Source organism: Coturnix japonica, chromosome Z, assembly GCF_054131305.1.
Source record: "Coturnix japonica strain WE chromosome Z, WE-NBRP24, whole genome shotgun sequence".
NCBI lineage: Eukaryota > Metazoa > Chordata > Aves > Galliformes > Phasianidae > Coturnix > Coturnix japonica.
The window spans coordinates 11061999-11083995 of record NC_140702.1 but is presented as its reverse complement, the minus strand read 5'-3'; the positions used below and the strand labels follow the sequence as shown (position 1 = coordinate 11083995).

At 37.7% G+C, this 21997-nt stretch overlaps 2 protein-coding genes across 5 annotated transcripts; one reads left to right on the top strand and one right to left on the bottom strand.

The window, feature by feature from the left end:
- Nucleotides 1-111: 111 nt before the first annotated feature.
- On the top strand, nt 112-21070 carry LOC107306603 (intraflagellar transport protein 74 homolog). 2 transcript variants are annotated; one of them, XM_015849901.3, is made up of 20 exons: nt 112-183; nt 381-521; nt 1921-2056; nt 2556-2604; nt 3388-3486; nt 3652-3712; nt 4202-4261; nt 5136-5197; nt 10339-10477; nt 11395-11457; nt 12159-12302; nt 12636-12676; nt 13596-13675; nt 14235-14288; nt 15075-15172; nt 16099-16225; nt 16542-16705; nt 17292-17417; nt 18475-18535; nt 20255-21070. In XM_015849901.3, exons 2-20 carry the CDS (start codon nt 405-407, stop codon nt 20368-20370), a joined length of 1797 nt encoding a protein of 598 aa, XP_015705387.2. In that variant the 5' UTR covers nt 112-183; nt 381-404; the 3' UTR covers nt 20371-21070. The 2 variants fall into 2 exon arrangements, with proteins under 2 accessions (XP_015705387.2, XP_032297102.2); XM_032441211.2 differs by having other exon boundaries at nt 303-521.
- Nucleotides 5813-21949, bottom strand: LOC146753724 (leucine-rich repeat-containing protein 19-like). 3 transcript variants are annotated; one of them, XM_085528098.1, is made up of 5 exons: nt 21675-21853; nt 8208-8300; nt 7325-7835; nt 6919-7125; nt 5813-6650 (listed from the first exon to the last, which is right to left on the bottom strand). In XM_085528098.1, the coding sequence occupies exons 1-5, from the start codon at nt 21726-21728 to the stop codon at nt 6325-6327; spliced, it is 1191 nt and encodes a 396-aa protein (XP_085384224.1). In that variant the 5' UTR covers nt 21729-21853; the 3' UTR covers nt 5813-6324. The 3 variants fall into 3 exon arrangements, with proteins under 3 accessions (XP_085384224.1, XP_085384225.1, XP_085384226.1); XM_085528099.1 differs by lacking the exon at nt 8208-8300 and having other exon boundaries at nt 21675-21949; XM_085528100.1 differs by lacking the exon at nt 21675-21853 and having other exon boundaries at nt 6237-6650; nt 7325-7399; nt 8208-8277.
- Nucleotides 21950-21997: the final 48 nt, after the last annotated feature.

Below are 21997 nucleotides of genomic sequence, written 5' to 3'. Positions count from 1 at the left end.
CACTGTGGGAGATGTAGTCCGTGCCTGTTGTATGGGGTGTGAACGAGGTTTGTGCCCATCGCGATAGCGGGGCGCTGCAGCCATAGGCTGAGCCGTTGCTGCGATACCGCCGCCGCGGGCTGAGGAGGCGCCATGGCCGCGCGGGGCTGAGGGGAGGGGGCTGCGGCCGCTGCCAGCACTGAGGTGTGTGTCAGCTCGCGGCACTGCGGGGTCCGCTGTGAGCACGGGCTGAGCTTTGTGCCCCGCTTCGAACGGGGAGCTGCGATGGGGGACTCGGTGTTAATGGCCGTCTCTGTTAAAAGGGATCGAGGCGGCTCGAAGCTTTGTCGCCCTGAAGGAGCTTCGCAAATGAAAGGACTGTTCCGTATCCTTCGTTCCAGGGAGAAGTTGGAAAGGAAACGGACATGGCGAGCGGCCACAGAACGCCTGTAGGCCATCCTCCTTCGAGAGCAGGAGTAGGGCCGCCAGCGAGGCCATCCTCTGCAGCAAGGGCTCCGTCAGCAGCCAGGATAGGAACAGGGGTATGTGGAAATAAATACATCAATTAATAAATAAACTTGGTCATCCTTAGATCGTTACGCAGACTTTCTCAGCAGCGATAAACAAGAAGCATAATGCTGTCGAAGGGTTATAGTCAATTGTGTTACGTCAGACTGGTGGCCAGTTGCTAGTGGGGGTCCCCAGGGTTCCATCTGAGGGTGAGTTCACTTTGATGTCTTCATAACTGGCTTGGATTGGACTACAAGGTGTTTGGAGCAAGTTTGCTGATGATGCTGAATTGGGAGGAGCCGCTGATTCCATCAAGGATGGTGAGGCCTTGCAGCAAAATGCAAACAAACATCAGCAGCTGCGTGATGTTTAATAAGAACAAGTGTCCATTTCTCTACCTGGGAAGGGGCAGCCCTGGCTGTACATACAGGTGAGGGGATGAGACACTGGAAAGCAGCCCTGCTGAAAAACATTTGGGGGTCCTGCTCACGGCAGGTTATACGTGAGTCAGCAGTGTGCCCAGGATGCCAGCAAAGCCAACTGTATCCAGAGACTGCCAGCTGGGTGAGGGAAAGAACTGTCTCATTCTACCCTGCACCGGTACAGGCTCACATTGAATACTGTGTGCAGTTTTGGTGCCACTGTACAAAAAAGACATGAAAGTATTAGAGAGTGTCCAGAGAGAGGCTGTAGGCGTGATGTAGGGTCTGGAGGGCTGGAGGTGTGAGGAAAGGCTGCGGCTCCTTAAGCTCAGAGCAGAGGAGGCTGAGGGGAGGCTTCATGGCAGCCTTTAGCTCTTCCCAGGAAGCTGCTCTCTGGTGCCAGCAGCAGGACTTGAGGGAATGGCACAGAGCTGTGTCATGGAGGGTCTGTTTGGATGTCAGGAGGGTGTCAGGTACTGGAACAGCTTCCCCAGGACAGTGGTCAAGGCACTGAGCTGACTGAGTTCAAGAAGATTCTGGACAATGCTCACAGACAAATAGTCTGATTTTTGGTGGTTCTCTATGGAGTCAGGTGTTGAGACATGGTGATCATCAGGATATTTTACTACTGTATGATACTTGGTGTGATATTTTCTCAGGCAGAATTGAAAGATTTTCATTCTGTAGAGTGTTTTACTTTGTAATTTTGATGGAAAGAGGTCGGTGAGGTCTTGCATCATGAGTTCATCTGGGAAATCAGGATAGTATCAGTGTCATGCACAAACCTCAGTGAATAGATCCTCAAAACCAGACTTGTACTTTTCTACAGCGAAAGTTTGACTGAAGCTCTGTTTACCTGAAGAGCTGTACACGCTGAAAGGTTCTTATATGAAGATTTTAGAGACTACCTCTTAAGTTTGTAATTGCTTTGGTGATTGCAGGAAGATAGAAAACATCATAACTCAGAGTTGGGTGGTTTTTTTGGTGGGATTTTGTTTTATTTTTCCAGATGCCTCCCAGTACATCAAGATCTGGTTCTCGTGCTGGTTCTTCAAGTGCAAGTGGAATTTTGTCACCTCACATTAAAGTGGCAGACCGTCCAGTCACACAGCAGGGATTAAGTGGAATGAAAACTGGAATTAAAGGTATTTTTTTAATCAAATTGTCTGAAAAAGTTTCAAAGGATCATTCAGAAGAAAACATTTCATAGGTATACACACCTGTGAAAAATTGTGAATTGATATGACTACGTGGAGTGAGAGGAAAGTTAAAGCACACCTTGTCCTTTGATTTTGGCTGTCAAAGCTGACAACAGCTTTTCTAAGCCTGAGCTTGCTTAGGACTTTTAAATCTATTTAAATACAATTGAAAAGCAGCAGTAGAATAACCTGTATCTTCTTCCAGGGCTGCAGAGTAATTAACAATCTGCAGTGTACCTTAGTAAACAAAGTATTTAATAGAGCTGAAAAAGTATTTTCTATCTCCACAGTGATCTAACAGGATTTTCTGCTTTCATTTCTTTCAGTGAAGTAAAATCTTTTCAAGAACATAGAAGATGACAGTTCTCTGTGTGTAAAATCTGTAAACTGTTAAATTGGAATGAGTTACGGTCTAGTGAATTGTCGTTTTATTCTCCTTTGCCAGGTCCTCAGAGGCAGATAATGGATAAAACTTACTATCTTGGACTGCTGAGGTATGTCTTCATCTCAAAGTGTAAAGTTCTATTCCCTCTTTTCCCATCCATCGTGCTTCACAATAGTGTGGGATAACTGATGTTGACTAATAATAAAATCTGTCCTGTTTGAGATGTGAAGGTCATTTTGGAGGTAGTTTGTAGGAGGAGAGGAACGTTATCCTTATTTCCAGGCAGAAATTTCTTTCTCATTTTGTTCATAGGCCGGCTAAGTTCAGTGCTCTCTTTCCCACAGCATTCATTACAGAAACATCAGTGATTTTGAGCTTCCACCTGTGGCATTTAATGGATCTGATAGCTTCAGTTGTGAGAGGTAGAATCTCAAACTAAGCACACTGTAGTGCATGCTTTGAGCTCGTACTGTTAAGTGGCACTGATAGAAACACATGCTGCTTTGTCAGCAGATCATATTACAGTGTTGCACGAACAGTCCTGAAAGATGGTGTCAGGTTTTTTTTATATGCACAGTGTCCATATTCTGTGGAAGGATGCTATGATTTTTTCGGTCTATTTCAAAAACATCAATGCTTGTTCCAACCAGACCAAAAACATAATGGAAACAATTTCACAGCTGGGTTTTGTAATGTTTGCTTATGACTTTATCTGGCAGAACTTCTTTAATTTTTCCTTATTTATCTTGCTTTTCTTAGAAATGGTTTGTTGGAAACACAGCACAGTACTGTGTGAGCAGGATAGTGTTTCCTTATTGCACGGAGTACAGTTTTGTTTTTCACTGTGTTTCAGTTTTACATTTAATTTTTTTTTTAATGTTATTTTTTGCAGAAGCAAAACCAGTGAACTCACAGCAGAAATTAACAAGCTGCAGGAAGAAATAAAAATGTACAAGGAAGAGAAATCTGCTTATTTGTCATATGAGAGAAGGTGAGCTCTGTGGCACCTAACGCAAAGTTAACTTTCTCAATCACCAGACTTTGTTCTAGGCTACTATTCAGGCTTCAAAGAACCATTGAATTAGTCTTTTTTATTATTTCATTTGGATTAAATAACGCTTCCCGTTTTAAGTTTGGATTCTTGCTTTGTATTCAGGGCAGAGGCTTTAGCTGGTGAAATCAAAGAATGGCAAGGTCAGCTCGAAGACTACAACATGGTATGCTTGTATCAGCTTTCTATACTGAAAACACGCTTTGCCCTTCTTTCCTTTGTTTGCTACTGATTTCACTTTACTTCAACTTCTTTTTTCATTGCTGTTTCTCCTTAAAAGTGTAGTGGATAATGATTCTGAGTTTATTCAGTTACCAGAAGAGGAAAAAAGAAAACAGAAGCTAAGGAGAAAAAAACAAGAAATTTTGATATGTGTAAGCATAAGGTGTTGCTGATGCAATTAGGAAATCAGCGCTGTATGATAATTGAGTTTGTACAGCCGCATTAAATGAGAATTACTTCTTAGAACTGTGTGTAATCTGTTCAGGTTTAAAAGTCAAATCTTTTTGTTTCTAGATAAATACTGTATTTTCACAAATGCTTTGTGAGTTGCTACTTATTTTTCTGTTTCTTTTTTTTGTGTGTGTGTGTATGTACTTATTTTTGCTTTTTAACTAAGTAAGAATTCTGACAGGTTGAAATTCTGTCTTATCAGGTTGTGGATCTACTTAATACCAATACAGACATAGCAGAAGTGATTCGTGATTACAATTTGGTAAGAATTAAGATATTTGCTATATTTAATCAACGGAATGGCATAGATTAGATGTCAGTGCTTTGAACACCTGACTTGTATAGAAAAGCACGATACTAGTTCAGAATATTTATTGTCTTTTCTAGTTTAAATTGGACATTATACTTCAACGTTATGTGTTTGCAGTGAGTTAGCCATGTAAAGTCTGGGCAGATGATAGTGCTTCTGTGAAGATAGTGCACCTGTGTCTTGGATTTGAGAAGGCTGTTTCCAAGTTAAATTGCAAGTGTTGCATTACATTATTTATCTGACTAAAAAGCACAGAATGCTGTGTGTTATGTTTTCTGTCATAAATAACTCCAATCAAGTCTGTGATGTGGACAATGTTTTTCATGATAATGAGATGAATTATCCAAGTATTAAAGCTTTCAAAGCATGTTCCGTTTCTTGAGACTACTTTTCCTGTTACTTTGGTAGCTTGAAAAACCACCTGTGTGTTTCTTGGCCATTTTTATTTTCCATGTTTGATTGAAAAATGAAGTCTCATTGTCTGTGTCACAAAGGGAAGAGAGCTCTGTTACACTTGCATTCTACCTCTGGGCTTAAGCAGTATTGTAGTAGTGGATCCCATAGTAATAGTATGGAAATTGATTTGCTACAGACTTGCTTGCACTTCTTTTTCAAGCACAGAAGGGCAGTGGAAGGCTACAATTTTAGAAACTATTTCTTCAGGACAGCCTGAAACAGCTCTGGAGCAGGAGGCCTCTGCTCCTCCTTTCTCTACTGCATTCTGAGCAGCTTCTTTCTCCATTGCAGAACCTTGAACTTGTGCATACGCTATGTTTTCTTCTTATATATTATATTCAAATATATATATTTTTTCTTTTTTCTCTAGTTAAAAGTTCAGAATGACCGAGAAGCTCAGAGTGTGGATAAAATTTTCATGGAAAGACAAACGTAAGTGCACGACTTATATATGCCTGTCTAATACTGCCAACTCTTGACCTGAAAACGGTAAAATGGAGAAGTTACTGAGTTCAGAAATTTGTCAGCAGTGTCATCCATGAAAGTGACGATATCCCAACATTTTAGATCATATATCGGTGTCAAGTTGAAGCTGGAATTTCTGCCTTTAAATTCTTCTGAGTAACTACTGCGGTGATAACTTACCTTGTTATCCAGAAAGAAATAGGTGGCGTTGAATTCTCCTGGTGTGTGGAGACCTACGGATTGCAGATTATGGGTGTTGTGTTGTAGCAGACAGGGAAAAGTAAAGCGTAAGTGGGGACTGGAACTGCAATTCCTGTCTGGTACAGTAAGGATGCATATAAAGAAAGTGAGCTGTTTGCAATAGGGATTTGTAAGTCATGAGAACAGTTGGTGATAGGCTGAAAGGGTGATATTTGTAAAATAGCGTTTTGCCATTTATTAAGAAGGCATTTTTCACTAAAGCTGTGGTTTTCAGCAGCTTGTAAATATGTCTGGTTTGTCTGTCAATATATTTCTAAGTGTTAACAAGATGTGCAGAGACTTGGTATGATCAAGAACTAAGGCATAAAGGTATCAGATAAGTAGTGCTGCTTATCATTTTACTGTATGTGGGCACATTTACGTTGGTCTACTGATTCAGTGTAGATATTTATAGGTATTTGTTTTGCCTGTTAATGCACCGATCTGTTGGATTCCGTCCCCCAGTCTGTGTTCTATTTCAGTGATTTAAACAAAGAGTTTTTTGTTTCTGGCTTCTTCATCTATATGGTGTCAGTAATTACATCAGGCTCACAACCTCCTTTTAAGGACTTGGTCCTCTCAGGCAGTGTGGAGTAACCTCTTTTCCTCCCATAAATCATAGTGCCTTTTCTCAAACGTGAATCATCAGTATTCTATCATGTGTCAAAATATTTGTTGTGACACTAACGTGGACGTGACCAAATTTGTAACCTTTGTGATTTGTGCAGCTGTTCTCTGTCGCAAAATTCTTGAGATGCGAGGCTGCTTATGTTCCTTTTGTACTGTATTTACATAGCATAATATGGAAGGCTGAATAGATTGAAGAGTCAGTTCATTGTCCATTGCGTAAGATATTAGCTCTGCTCAGTTCCATAAGTATCTATGTATTTGTCCTCAATAAAGCCATCTTCCTCAGGTTCAGAAGTGTTAGTTTTGTCAAATATTACTATGGGATCCTCATTGTTTGTATCTGATATCGCAGGAAAAGAATTCATGTCAGCTGAGAACTCCTGTTCAAACATCTCAGGGTCGTTTTCTTCCAGACGACGGTGTCTGTAGCTCATCAAATACTGGTACCATGTTGGGCATTTTATGGCAGTAAAAATTAGGAGTGTAGTGCTTAAGACAAACCCCAGCACTCCCACGAGGAAGGTCCAGCTTTTGCCGAGAACTGGAAATTCTTTTAAAACAGACAGGAAAAAAAAATTAGTTATATCTTCATGTGTAATCTCTGAAAGAACTCTAGTATGAATTTCTTAGTAGTTAGATTGAGAACACCTAAACAATCACAGGGGGATAACTGATTTATAATAAAGCCTGAAAAAATCACTTGTTTTATGGCTTTGATGAAAGAATAACGGTGTAGTAGGAATGTAAAATGATATGAATGATGGAACAGCAAATAAAACCTTGCAAGCAGTGGTGAGAAACATCAGTGTATTTATTACCTGCTTGTGTTCCATTGTTTCCAGTGATGTTTGAAGTCTGAGCTGTTAGAAAGACTGTGCTTTGATGCTTAATGGCATAGGTGGAAGGCAGAGTGGTTTCTGAAGTAAGTTTTTCAGTTTCGCAGTCAGCCGGTTGAATAGTTGCATTCTTGATAGAGAATTTCTGCTTTAAGTTTGGGAATGTACACACAGTGTTGTTTTCATTTTCTGTGAATAGAAGCAATAGAGATCATATGTGATACTGTTAAATAATTGGCATTAAGATCTTAAAAAAATCAACGATAACTAAAACACCGAGAAGTTGATGGTGAATTTTATTCAGACCATGAAAACTAAGGTAAGACAGTTTGAGGCAAACAGGTGTGAAATGCTGCTCTGTGATTCTGTGATTCTTAGAAGAACTTACCCATTATCACATTAGAAGCAATGAGCCATATTTGTAAATCAAGGAGGCCACAGGAGCAGTACCATGGGTTTCCATCTAAGGTAATTGTAGTCAGTTTAAAAGATGGTTTTATATGAAAAGATTCCAAAAGGTTATTCTGTAGATTCAAAACTCTCAGATTTTTTAGAGGAGAAAATACACCTGAATCTAATTGAGTAATCCTGTTATAGGATAGATTCAGCTCTGTCAGTTGATATAGTCCTGCAAATGCTGCTTGATGAACTGTATTAATATAATTATTGCTGATATCCAGGATTACAAGTTTTGCCAAATTGTAGAAGCAGTTATTACACAATAGAGTGATCATATTTTCATTCAGATAAAGCTCGGTGAGGTTAGAAAGCCTCATAAGAATCTTGGTGTCATTGTGTTTTAAAGTGATTTTATTATTTTTGAGATTTAATTCAGCAACATTTTGCAACAAATTAGTGGGGACGCTAGTGAGGTTCTTCCCAGACTCATCACAGATGACCTGTTGAAAAAAGATAGTATCAACAATTAAAATACAATACAGATGTCCATTGAAGGTGTTCCAGTGAAAACTGGTAATGGGAAGAAAAGAATGGCAGCCATTTACAAGAAATGTTCTACTGGTCTACGTGCTGTTTTGTTAAATCTTGATAGAATTGCAAAGCTTATGTGGTTATCATCCTAAATCAAACTGATCTGGCGTGCCAGTTTGGAGCTAGACCACCAAGCAAAAGTGTCACAGAGAATGTGGATTCAAGTCTTAGAATTAATTTAAATTACCTTTTTCCAATGTAATTTTTTATTTTAAAATAGCTATGCTTACTATGCTAATTCCTATTTCACAGCAAACTGGCATAATTTACACACAACTTACAGTTTGAGAAGTAATGTTGCAGTCAGCAGTGACTTGATTCAAAAGCAGCATTCCAGCCCAGATTATGAGCCAAGACAGTTTCATGTTCAGAGTCTAGCAAAAAACAACACTTTTCAATATTGAGATCAAAATCATGGAATCACAGAGTGGCTTGTGTTGGGAGGGACCTCAAGTATCATCAAGTTCCATCCCCCTGCACAGGCAGGGGGGGTTGCCAAGTGCTAAATCAAGTCCTGGATCAGGTTGTCCAGGGCTTCATCACACCTGGCCTTGAACACTTCCAGGGATGGGGCATCCACAACCTCTCTGGGAAGCCTGTGCAAGCACCTCAGTCAGTGAAAATATCAGTATAGAAGTAGTTTAGCATAAGAGTAAACAGTAACTGGGTACATTTTGTTTTACACAGATACTGTAAAATGTAAAATTAAGAGAAAAAACTGTCATCAGCTGTAATACATTGAGCTTTCCCTGGACTGGGACAAGTCAAAAATCCAGTGGGTGGTACCAGCAGACAGAGAATGGATTGATCTGACAGTTAATAGACAACAGATTCACAAATGGATTGAAGTAATAGGCTGTTGTATACTTTTAACTCCTGTTGCTTTTGGTAAAGAAATGAGCAGATCTGGGAGGCAGTGAGGTCTGCTTAATCAGGTACTCTGCTTTTTGGAAGAGAATAAGACTGTACTCTGTTTTTTTACTGAAGCACAGTGTGCTTAACAACTTCGTATGTACAAGGCTTGTAGCAATTCCTGAACTTTTCATGTATGTCAAGATATATATATAGATACACATATATATTTTCAGTCTAACAGAAAGCATTAAAAGCAAATCTTTGCTATGTGTTGAAAAAGATGTGCCAAGTGCCTTACCTTTCTGTTGCTTCTTGGAGCACCATATACCCACACAGACTTCTCAGTGCACTGACAAGAAATATTATCGTGTAACAGCACTTTGGTTTTTTTCAACCTTTGTACCTAATGAATAAGCAGGCCGTGTAAAAAAATAAGGAAACTGGAATATCCTTAGCAAAACATTGACTAGGTTGAGTAATCTTGTATAATCATCCTCAATTTAATTGGTTCTGCAGCCAGTAGGAAAGCCTGATGGTAGCATGCTCAAGTGTCAAGTTCCAGATCATATAGGAAGCACTGAGTTAAAATGCCACTGGATATTTACAAGCAAGATGGATGATTGTTGTTTAAAGAAATGTTGGAGATGGATAAAAACTTGGACTTTTTTAATGTCGTTGTCAGGAAATGAAGAAATTTTTGAGGGGTTTACTTACTGAGGTAAAGATCTGTGCTTAAATAGTTGCTGATGTCGCTCTTTAATTCTTGTGCTGTAGAAACATCAGCACTGAAAAAAAAAATACCCCAACCTGTGGAGTGTGTTATATATCAAGTTCATTATTTATAAGGTTCACAGGCTTTTAAGGACATGGTCTGTAAGCCAGGAAGAAATCCCTAAGAAGAAAAGGAAGATACTTGCTCTGATCTGAAAGCATGTTAATATGCAAATAAATATTATGAAGTCATACACAAACACTGTGTCCACTAATTTTTTCTTCTAATGATGCTCCTTCTGCAACCTTCATTCTGCCCAGTGCATAGCGGGAAACTAGAACAGGATTTGCCTTCTGTCATTCTCCATTCTCAAGTATGTAGCTGAGTAGAAACCTTTTTACTTCAGTAGCTCTCTTTTGTGTTACTGATGCTTCAATTTTTACTTATTTATTTATTTATTTACATAATGTGTCAGAATGTATTGTGACTTCCAAGTCTCAATCCTGTTTCAGTTTCCTTAATCATTTAGTGTTGTGCTATCTTGAATAATGAATCCTTTGGGACAGCCACTGCTTATATTTTTATTGCCTCTCTAAAGAGCACTGAGCTTTAACTTTCTTTAAAACACCACTACCAGAGAAAGCATAAGAGCTAAGTCATTCGTTTGTAGTCTCATAGAGGAACTGAGGAGTCTATCCCAGAGTCCACATCGTGTTTGAAAACTAGAGACTTGTTGGAGGTGAAGGTATTGGTCTGTAATGTGTCATCTTTTTACATCAGTGGGGCTGGAAAAGCAGTTGTAGTAGTAGTTTACTAAAAGTGACAAAAATGTACTGTTCTTACAGCACAGAAAAGTTCATTCAAGCTGTGGAAGAAGATATCGAACGTGAAAAAGTTGCAGCAGATGACATAATAAAAGGCATGACTGAGGAAGAACAAGTTACATATACGGAGATGAAGGCTGCGAATGAAAAGCTGTCTGGGGTTGGTTTATTTATTAGTGTTTAACCTAAAACGTTTCTTAGTCTGGCTCCATACATTTTAGGTACAGTTTTAATATTTAAGTAAAAACCGAGTAATGCAATAACAAAATTTGCAGTATACTGAGTGCCTGAAAAATATAAAAGAAATACGTTACATTTTAGTGTTTCTTAGGAACAAATTCTGTTCATCATTTTCTTTTCGAATTTGGAGACTGACACTCAAATTTTAAGTCTTCTGTAGTGTTTAGGTGCTCAACCCCATGTGAAAAGTGAGCAAAAGGTAAAAAGTAATCACAGTGGTTTTTCATTTGCTAAAGCAAAATTTTTTCATCCTGTGCACAAAAATAAATCTGACACATTTTTTTGTGCATCTCGTTGTGTGTATGGATGTATGATAACAGCACACTGTGCCTTCTAACATTTTCACTGTTCCACTAATTCTAATGTTAACGAAAGCAGTAAGATGTATAGGGTTGGAATAACTTCATTGAGCTTCAGCATGCAGTCATAGAAGGCTCTGTTACATAGTCTATATGGGGAATAACATCTTTTAAGGCTAGTGCTTCCCAGCTATCTCGAGCTGAATCATTACTCAGGACCTACCTGTATCTTCACCATGAATAAGCTGTGGTGGCTAGTTCAAGTTTTAAAATCTAATATTAAATTCTAAAACAGGAATGATAAACTCTCCTCTCAGTGTTGATTTTAAGAAAAAGGCAGCAAAAAGGCCAAACATTCTTTGGTTATTACCCAACAACAAGTAAGAGTTCTTAAGTGAATATTATATATGTATATGTAAGCAAGTTGGAGAAGCAAGATGATGTTTCATGGCGTCTTCTGGATACTAGACTACAGAATGAAAAGTAATTTAATTGAGTAGTAATTTTAATCTAAATTTTGGATTTTTTTCCTGTTTAGGAATTATTTGCTCAACAGCAGGAACTGGATGCACTAAGCATAAAGGAGGCGTCTCTGAGAGATGTATGTATGATAAAAACAAGCTTGAGTACCAATGTTCATGGAACTCCAGTGTAAAAACATAATACCCTCCTCCTGAAATTTCTATGAACTGTAGGATTTTGCCTTGGAAGTGGATGGCAAAACTGCCTCCTATTTTCCACCAATAATTTATAATCAGTTGTGTATTAACGTGTTTCTACTACATCTCAAATACAAAATTTGGGTGGCAATAATGAGGTTTCCAAGCTTTAGTCATTTAGTTGTTAAATGTTTTGTGTGACTTTTGGTTGATTTGCCATTACCCTCCAAAGATAAATGTGAAATTACCATCCATATTCTTAAGGATTTGTGAGATTTAATTTTTCAACGTTATTTCAGGATGTGGGAGGATGATTTTCTTCTTTCACAAACGTTTTGAAGTCCTTTGGAATATTCTGTGTATGGTTTGTGTTCCCTTAGAAATTATAAAATAATAGCAAGCGTACTCAACATGTTGGAGGTTGAACTCCTAGAGCAAGAAATACTGACTCATATATTTCACTCAAAAAATTGAACGTTGACCCTAGATTGTAGAGTACATTCTTTATACTATCTCTCTACTATTTGGAATGATCAATCTTCACTTTCAGACAATGAGCAGTGTTGTTTAATTAGAGCATAATTTCTGCAGTGTTCTTTTGCAGTCTGGAAGTCGATAGTAGGTGCTTTGTTTTTCATAACAGGAAATAGCAAGCTCCCCTGTGAAAATGGAGGCAGTGCAGATGTATGAAAAGCTTAGTGAGCTTGAAGAACGTCGGAATCAAATGATTGCTGAGGAAGAGAGCATGGAATCTCCACAGGAGGAAAGGGAGAGATTACTAAAACAGGCAAGAACATAAAATCATTTCATTTAGTGGAATCTCTGATTGATATATTATGGAGTGAGAATATTTGAACACCCTTCTCTTTGAGTATTGTCATTGTTAGCTCTTTAACTAGCGCAAACCATGCAGTTACATACATGAAGTAAGGAAGAGATGTTTTAGATTCATCTAAAACAAAATTGACACAGCCAACTTTTCAGCTGGCAGACTTTTTCCAGTTCGTTTCATATGCCGAATCTATTCTCTGCTATAATGAATTAAAAATTAATTTTATAGATTTTTCCTTTCTTTATTTGTAGATTTTCCTTCATCTTCCAAAGTTTTGCTTCTTTACAGGTTAAAGAGGATAATCAAGAAATAGCAAGCATGGAAAGACTGTGAGTAATCCCATTCTTTTGTTGCTACACATTTCATTTAGCCACTAATGAGAAATAATTGAATTCATCACATGCTGCAACCTCCACAGGTGTTAACCTTCCCCAGGGAACAGTATATATCCTGCTTCAGCTAAATAATTTTTATAGTGATCCACAGTTTACGTCTGCATAAAACATTTCTTATCGTTTCAAACATGCATCAAGAACAACAGATTCTTAATGGTGGTGACATAAACTTCTTTAAGGTTGAAAAACACATTCATCCCCAATGAGCTATTCATTGTAGACGTGTTTAAGTTTTTGTTATGCTTTCTTAAGACTTTAGAGTTACAAAGTTGATTACACAGATTTCAATACTGAAGAGTAACTGGGCATTACTTCTTGGTTCTTGGATACTACATCTTTTTGGTGGTAAACTCTGGTCAATTTTTGTGATTTTGAGCCTTATGATTTTCTTTCTCTTCACAGAAGATTTGAGATAATACTTTAACTGTCCTAGACACAGTTTGACAACTTTTGATTCGTTGATATGTGATTTCACAGAATTCTTCACAATAAATGCTAATAGAGAATTTTCTGTGAGAGGTTACAGAAAAATGTTTCCGAATAAGCTTTCTTTCCCGTTTTGACTGATTATCTGATACACTGTTTAATTTGGCAATTGCTTAGTAGATTTTAGTGATCACATACCTGCTTTTTACATTTGTAATGTAATGCACAAATGTACAAATATTTTGTACATTTGTACGTTGATTAGACACATTACATACACCTCTTATAATAACGGTAATTTTAATGTTATTTTGCATTTGAGAAACTATGTTTTGCTGGTTTGATTCTAATACTTCTCTCTGTCTTTTAAAAAGAAATGTAATTTACAAAGCAGTTTTAACTTTGGATTTCATTATCTGTTTATTAGGCTGGCAGAAGTAAGAAAGAAAACAAACCATTTTAAAAAGGTTATTCAACAACTCGATATGGATTTGGAGAAGCATCAAGGTAGGATCACTTCACACTGATGGTAGGTGATGCAAAGCTGCATCTGGAAAATATACCATGACATACGTTCATGAAACTTGTAGTGTTTACTACTTGTAGTGTTGTCATTTTGACATTCACCAAGTTTGTGAAGTCCATTTTGTTAGAGGACAGTGTCATTGAAATGGCCAATATGTTAAACAAAGCTGAAGAAGTTTAACAAATCATGGTACCCAAGGACAGAAGAGCACTTTTTCTAGTACTGAAATTCACCTTACTTCAGAACAATCCTGCCAGCTTCCTTTTTCAAACCAAGTACTTATCCTACCGTTATTTATCAAAAATCCTCACTTCTAAAAGGTTTTTAAAATTGCATGGAGAATGGTTTATTAAAGATAATTATCTTTTTTTGTATAAGTGTATATATTATTAACCAACCAATGTGACAATATTAAGTGACACTGAATGAATTCTCTACTTTTTACACATTACAGTTATTTTTTAATCAGTGTTTTTTCCTACCTAAAGGGATCCAGGACTGAGATGATAAAATGTTAATTGAATGATACATTTCTTGTAGGTGAGGAAAACTGGAAATATGAGGAGCTGAAGAAGAGAGAAGTAAACATAGACAGTAAGTTATCTGATATACTTAAGTTAGACCTAATTCCATTAAAATACAGACTCTCTTGTATTGTTAACAGATTTAGAGCTAATGAGAAGTTACCTCCTGGTCTTTGCATAGAAGTTTATAATCTATCTCGGAACAAGGTAATTGATATCTTAAGGCTTGCAACACATTCACAAATACTCAAAGTGAGTTTCAGAGCTTCCCATCAAACATCAGAGATCTCATAGGAACACACTGCAGCTGTCTTGTCAGATTCACCTACACGCTTACAAGAATGACCACGTAAAAGTAGCAAAAAGACATTAACAAGAAAGAGATGATGCCAGGTGTTTAAGAATTTCATGTCCTTATCAGAGTTTGTTATTTAGTGCAAGCCATTGGAGACAATAAAGTTACCCGCTTCCATTAGTTGGTTGCTTATGTAGGTAGCTTTCAAAAAAATGAAGACCAGCAAGCATTGGACTGGACATTCAAATAAGTATCAGATGTGATGGTGATGAAAGTCCTGTCCCCTGGAATGGAAACCCTCACCTTACACCTCATGGTGACCTTATGTCATTAGGCAAATGTGTGTATAGGGAGAAAAAATGGCTGTTTTTTGTTGCAACCACTTGACAGGTTTCAAAGACCGTAGCACCTGCTTTTTCAGTAGACTGCTGGTCTCAAAGTAGTCTGTCTGAAAATGTCTATCATATCAGTTTAAAATAAAGCTTTAAGAGAGAACTCTTAAGGGCTTACGCTGTATCCCTGTAAACAGCAACCTGCTTTATCATGTTTGTTGATATGTAGATTTTCTGGAAACTTTTGAAGAGCTGAAGGCTCAGGAACTGGAGAGAAAGGCCCAAAAAGAAGCCAGTATTATTGCACTCCTGGAACACTCAAGTAGGGTAAGAGCATTTCCCTTGTTCTTTTGGAATCTAGGCATTCAGAAACATGGAGCAGTAGAATTAATGGATATAGCAAGATGATGTTTTTAATATTTTCTTCGCAGTAAGTATCTGCGTAATAATCTTTTAGGATTACCAAACCACACAAAATACCAGATACAGCTGTAGTAAAAATATGTATTTAATTTCTCTTTATTTCTGGGGAAAGACTTCAGAATGTTTGGTAATATTTGTGACCAGAAAAACCAGTGCATATGTAAGTACTGTATGTGCTGTAATTACCATTATTCTATTCATAATAAACATTTTGGAATAGAACTGCAGCGGTGCTTTGTTTACATAAAGTCTGTACATCTCAGTTCAAAGGTGCATTGTCACCACTCACCAGTAAAACTGGTAATATTCCAGTTCTCTCTGATGTATTTAATTATGTCTGGTATACCCTGCTGTGTCATATTTAATGTAAATACTTTGAAAAATGCCCCCCTTGCACTCTGCCTTTCTTTGCACTTTCAAATCATTTTTCTTGATAACATTTTTGCTTCCTGTATATTTTTTATTTGCTACAGAAATCTTTCAGCTGAGTAATGTTGTTTTGATAATATGAAATAATATCAATTCATTGTCTTTTGTTTCAGTTTAGTACACTGTAAGGAATGTGTTAGGCAGTAACATTTGCTTTAGAAGAGTTTGATATGGCAACACAATTTATCCTTAAAACTGAAAAGATGTACTTCTGTTTAATCTTTGTTGATTTAGCAGTGCATCTTTTACTGAGAACTGACAGAATGAAAAGTTTTTACATTTAAATCGTTCCACTATTTCAGTCTTTGTAGTGCAAAAGCCAAGTAATAGCCAGGAGCTTTTCAGTTGTCCAGTTAACATTTGTATATTCAAAGTGTATTCTTGTTGTTGGTCATGCACAGAATGTGAACCGTATGAAACAAATTTCATCTGTTACCAGCCAAGAGCTGAAGATTATGCAGGAAGACCTGACTTTCAAATCATCTGAAATGCAGAAGTCACAGAACACTGCTAAGTATCTGATTACAGGTGAGATCAGTAATGGGTTTTCAAATCCATTCCTTTAAGAGCTAAAAATGACCTAAGTTGTTACATTAATAATAATACGATCTGCAAATCTTGTGAAACACTGTGTCAGGTTGATAAATTTAAACTCATGTGAGTAACAGGTTATTTATATTTCTCAAAAGTATTTTGCTTATTCTTACCTATAAACCACGGGTTTCTGGAAAAGTACAGGATGGTTGTAGAGATTGAATTTTATACTTTCAAAATCAGGGAGATGCAGGAAATATTTTATTGCTCACATAAAAAGTCATTAGTGATTGCGTATTTGGTGTTACAGAGAGTCAGAAGCTGCAAATGGACCTGCAGAAGATGGAACTTCTGGAGAGCAAGATGACTGATGAACTGGCTTCCCTTAAAGAGAGAATTGAACAAACCACAGCAGAACTGGAAGTTTATAAGGATTTGCCAGCTCTGAAAGCATCAGGAGAAGAGAAGGAAAAGGTAACAATAGGAGTGAAGGTTGGAATTATACAGAATATGTAGGGATTTTTTGTTGTCAAGTACTTAGAAAACTGTAATCCAGACATAGTAACTAGGTACTTGTGGCAGGCAATGGGCTGAATACCTTCCGATAACTTCCTTCCCACAGAACTTCCCTTTTATTTTACTAATTCTTCTGATCTTTTCTGCTGTAACTAATGACTACCTGTAAGCTTGAATTTAGCAAACTAAACCAAACTTGCACAAAAAAGGGGAAATAATTATGTTGTCCTTAATTTGCTTGAAAACAAATTCCACGTGGAGCAGTTCTTGTTTCACTGGCGATAAATTTCCTACGAATTCTCACGGTCTGTGTTTGTACTTATTCAGGTACAGCACTGTCTAGGCTCACAACTTGTTCATAACTGCTTTCATTGTGATAGGGTATGCACTGTTTACATAAAAGTAATGTGACTTATTTAGGTGTAGGGTCTTGTTCTAAAAGGAGAAAAAGTTACCATTTCGAAAGTTGAATGAGAATAATTTGTCTGTAGCCCAAAGCAAATGAATTCACTCATTCATCTGTTTGTATTTCTTTTTCAACTAGAGACTACAGGAAGACAAGGAAAAATTAACCAAACTTAGCCATGGTTTCAAGAAAATAATGGAAACCTTGAATGCAGAATATGAGACCCTAAAGAGAGAGCTGCAGGAGAACGAGACATATTCGCAGGTGGAGCTCAAGCTACAAATCTTCACTTCTGTTGTTTATTTCACTGTTTCATTTCCTCATACACATGAAGCATTGTATGAACCGAATGAGTTTGTTCCTTCTCAGAAAGGATTAAAAGAATGCATTGAAAATGCACAGCTGAATTTTCTGATTTTAAACAGAAATTGATACTGTGCTGATAAATTTATTGAAAGCTTTGGATTTCAAAATTAGTGAGCATCAGTCTCATTTAGGAAGAAAGTAAAGAGAAAACAAAATTCCCACTATTTGGATCAGATAACTTTCCTTTCTGCTTCTGGCAATATTTTGAGCTTATGGGCTTCCTTAGGCCTAAGCAACTTCAGCGTATTTATACATTTTGGAAGTGAACCACGAAGGAAGCTGTTTTCAAACTTGTGAGCAGCTTTGATTCTTTGATTCCATTAAGTGCTCTCATTAATTCTTATCATTTTGGCAAAAGAACTTCACTGGCACAGAAGCACAGTTAGCATTTACATATTTTGAGGTTTTGGGTAATTTTGTAAGCATTGTTAAGTTCTAACCTTCAAGGAATTGGTACAAAGATGCACTGAGGATTTCCTTTGATATGTGTCACAGAGGGCTTTAAAACTAGTCTCTGTTCTTAGCTGTGTTGTAGGTAGGTACATCTACAAAGGTGCAGTAAAGACTGTTGGCCAGAAATACCTTGCAAATAAATGTCTGCCATGAGTGCTGAGAACCAGCGCACTAGAAAACCAGTGATTTGAGTAAGATAGCAATTGTTTCCTATCTTCCAGCTTAAAAACAGGCTTGTAAGTAAAACATAGCAATTGGTTCTAAATTCTTGCTGTAGTTTGCACTGAAGTATAAGTTTAGTCTCAGAATGGTTTGTGTTTTTTGTATTTAGAAATAACATCTGCATATCTTGAAATGCAGAATCTTGAACAGTAGCATCAGAAGAACAAATACTATAAAATCCTATTGTAAGAAAGCAGCTATCAATAGATATTTTCTTTTTTTTTTTTTCAATTTCTTCAATATTTTCATTTCTGGCTCTTGTTTTTTTTTTGTTTTGCAGCTTACGAACTTGGAGAGGAAGTGGCAGCACCTTGAGCAAAATAACTTTATGATGAAGGAATGTATCCTTTTATTTAAGAAATACGGTGAAATTCCCACACTGCAGTAATTGAGGAAGAAGTCTGTTTCCTCCAGCAAAATAAGACAGGATGGAGTGGGGAGCAGAGAAGGGCGGGAAAGGCTGTGCTTCGCAAATATCTGGTTGTATGGCAGCTGTTATAGAGAGCGAAACTTGTGTGCGTTGCCTAAAACTTTAATGTGCCCTGAATTTCAAGATTCATCTTTGCAGACTCACCTTCTTCCTGTGGGGTCAGTTGTGCCATCAGGTTTCTTACAAAGAGAATTTTTATGTCTGTGTGGTCTGAATTTGTCCATCAAGCGTATCATTGTTTTAAAACGTATGTGACATGGTAAATGATAAGAAAGTAAACAACAGATTTCACGCATTTTAAATATTTCTTATTATATAAAAGCGTAAATGTGCAGTAGGGGGGGAAAATAAGGTCAAAGTGATACAATATGACAAGGAGATGCCTTAGCTGCAAAATAGGCTTAGGTGGGAGAACTGTAGTGCTCCTCCATCATTACATGGTGCTAATTAGAGGTACATTCCGCTGTCCCTGACTAATCCTTTTCTGTCCCCGACTATCCCATTTCTTATATCAGATGAGTGCTCTGATTCTTAGAGAAAGTCTTAGTACCTCTTGGTAAAAAATGTATTTTATTCTGTATATATAGTGAATTTATTATGTTCCTTTATATTTTGCATTTTAAATTCTGTAAGAACTGCATATGGAAAAAATGCATTTGTTTAGTTATAGCACTTGAAGGCCAGTAGAATGACTTCATTTGAGTGAAAAAATAAATGCCTTTTCACTTGAAAAACAGCTGATAATAGGTGGTTTAGATTAGCTTAGACTGTTCTTTGTACTCAGCAATGAAGACCAAATGCTAATGGCTTTGGCTGTTTAGGTTCCTGCCAGAAGATTAGCTACCTTATGATTACAGGTATCTTTGACCTCTGTGCATCCTGCTGCTCTTTGAGATAGGAGTAGGTGAATGTATGCAGACCTTTCTAGGCTCATAGAATAAGAATCTGTTTTTTAGGGATGCAAAGCTTTCTGTTGAGCTGCAGCTCACCTCTGCATGGCCGTGGTCGCTCCCTGGCAGGTCATACAAGTCAGCAGAAGAGTCTGCTGAGTAGAATTAGAAAAATAATAAATAATCCAAACAGAATTGCAGCCCTTTCCCCCTGTGGAGGAAGCTACGCAGGAATATTTTAAGGCAAAAAAATGGTGATCGTACTATATTCTATAAAGAAGAAAAGCTTTAATGAAACCAAAAGGAAAAAACTGTGCAGGATATTAGAAGCTCTTCCTAAGATGCTGTAACGTATTACCTGCCTTACAAGCTCCAATGCTTACACATAGTTGCACAGGGGTTTGATCTGAAGTGCCAAAACATAAATAGCCAAGTGCCTTGGAATGGTTTTGTTTGCAGCATAACAATGGGCAGAGTCTTCCACATGGAACCTATTGCCTATATGTATGGAAGCAAAATTGACTTGGGTATGTAATCTTTTTTTATATCAAGTTTGACATGAGATGGCAGCGAGTAAATTGGTGCAAATCTTTTACATCCAGTTAGAGGGTTTTTTTCCCATTATTTGCAACTCTTGATAGTTTTTGCAGAAGGAAACTTACTGTATTATGTTTCCCTTATGATTCCTAATTATGCTAATATTTATACTGGCAGCTGGTTTCCTTAATTCTTTTAATCAGTCATAGCAACAAAAAGTCAAGAGAGTGACTACCAGCCAGTAAGGAAAAACGTGAGAAAGCTGGTCACAGAATACAACAAAGCACTCATAGAAGCTTTACAGAACACCAAGAGCTGAACCCCAGCACTTCCTTCCTGACCCAGTGGACCAACAATGAGTGATGTGCAGAGGCAGCACAAAGAGATGGACTTCTGGGCTCATTAGTTCACCACGACGATGATAAGTTTTCTTAAAAACTATTTTTCCATGTTTATAGAAATCCGTTTTATAAATCCATGTTTATAGAAATTCTTAGCTTTTACTCGTTCTCCTCTTTTTGCAACATTTACAAATGTTCAGTACGACGCTTCCAGGTATTAGAAACGTATGGAACTAAAAAGGAAACGCTGCATAATAACTGTGAAGTCACCGTGATATTTTACGAGGCCTGCTGCTGGATTCAGTCTCAGATGTGAAGACTCAGTCTGCTGTACACAATGGATGTGTAGCTGTGTTTTATATCAGGGTACCTTTATTACATATTGATATAGCAGTTTATAACAAGTAAAGGAAGCACTAAGAACGGCAGGCATCTTCTGCAGTCAGAGCTGTTTCATGTTTTAAAGACTTAGAATAAAAGCAAATGTCCTTTAAGGATCTCTCTGCAGTTTTTCATTTCCCAGTCAAGACCCGATTAACTCCTAGGCCGTGTCCTTATTGTATCTTTAACATGAGAACATCACTGTGCTAAAATACAGCAAAATGCAGCTGGCATTAACTTTGTGCAGAGCTCTTTGATTTTATGGCATTCACCAATAAAGGAAGTATTTTCTACGTAGTTTTTTCATCTGCAGGTTTCGAGCTGTAGTGTCATATGTCAATTCAGTTTCTAGAAAAACACATTTAATAGAGGCTTAACATACCTGTAGCATAATTATAAACTACTGATAATTTCATCTACTTTGCACGCTGTAAAATAGTGCTGAGCAAAGAACAAATGGCAGAGCTGAATATTAGGTGTGAATCACAGGCAGACAGTGATTTAAAATTAGTTCAAACCAAAAGAGCGGGGCCTGTATTACTGCTGCCTTAGGACGGTTCTGAAGAAGTGCCCCGTGTGCCTCACTGCATGAAACCAGAGCGGACAGTGTTCTGTTACAATAGAAGTTGTGCGTTCCTGTCTTTCAGTCTCTTCCAATCTGTGATTGTAGTTTTCAGTGTATGGGAGAAGCAGCAAAGCAAACATGCTGATGATTCTCGCGGAGAATGCTGTTTCCAAATTCAGCTCAGATAATGCTGCTGCTCTCTAAATGTACGTCTGTATAATATTTAGGTATAATAGAACAGGATTTCTATAAACTAAGGGATGTTATCTAGAGGAAATTCCCACTAATGTATATAGAAGTAGAAGGTTAAGTGAGCAACAGAAAAGAGATACTCACCAGCTGGGACCTGTGATAATACTCAAGGAGCAGCTGACTGAATTGTGGTGGCATTGGTGTGTGCTGGCTTCAACTGGCTGCTTCATTAGGGTTTTCTTCACACTTTTATTGCTGAGTGCTGGGATGCTGCCCGCCTGCTGGGGGATGCCATCACTGTTCCTGTTTTGCTGGCTGTGACCAGCCGCTGTCCTCTGCTCCTGCAGCAGCTCCTGATAACTGCTGTGATGTATTGCTGGATGGACGGGGCTTGCACTGCCCTGCAGTCCCGCTGATATAAAAATGCCTTTAAGATCCTGCCTTTCCCATCCTAATCTACAAAGGAA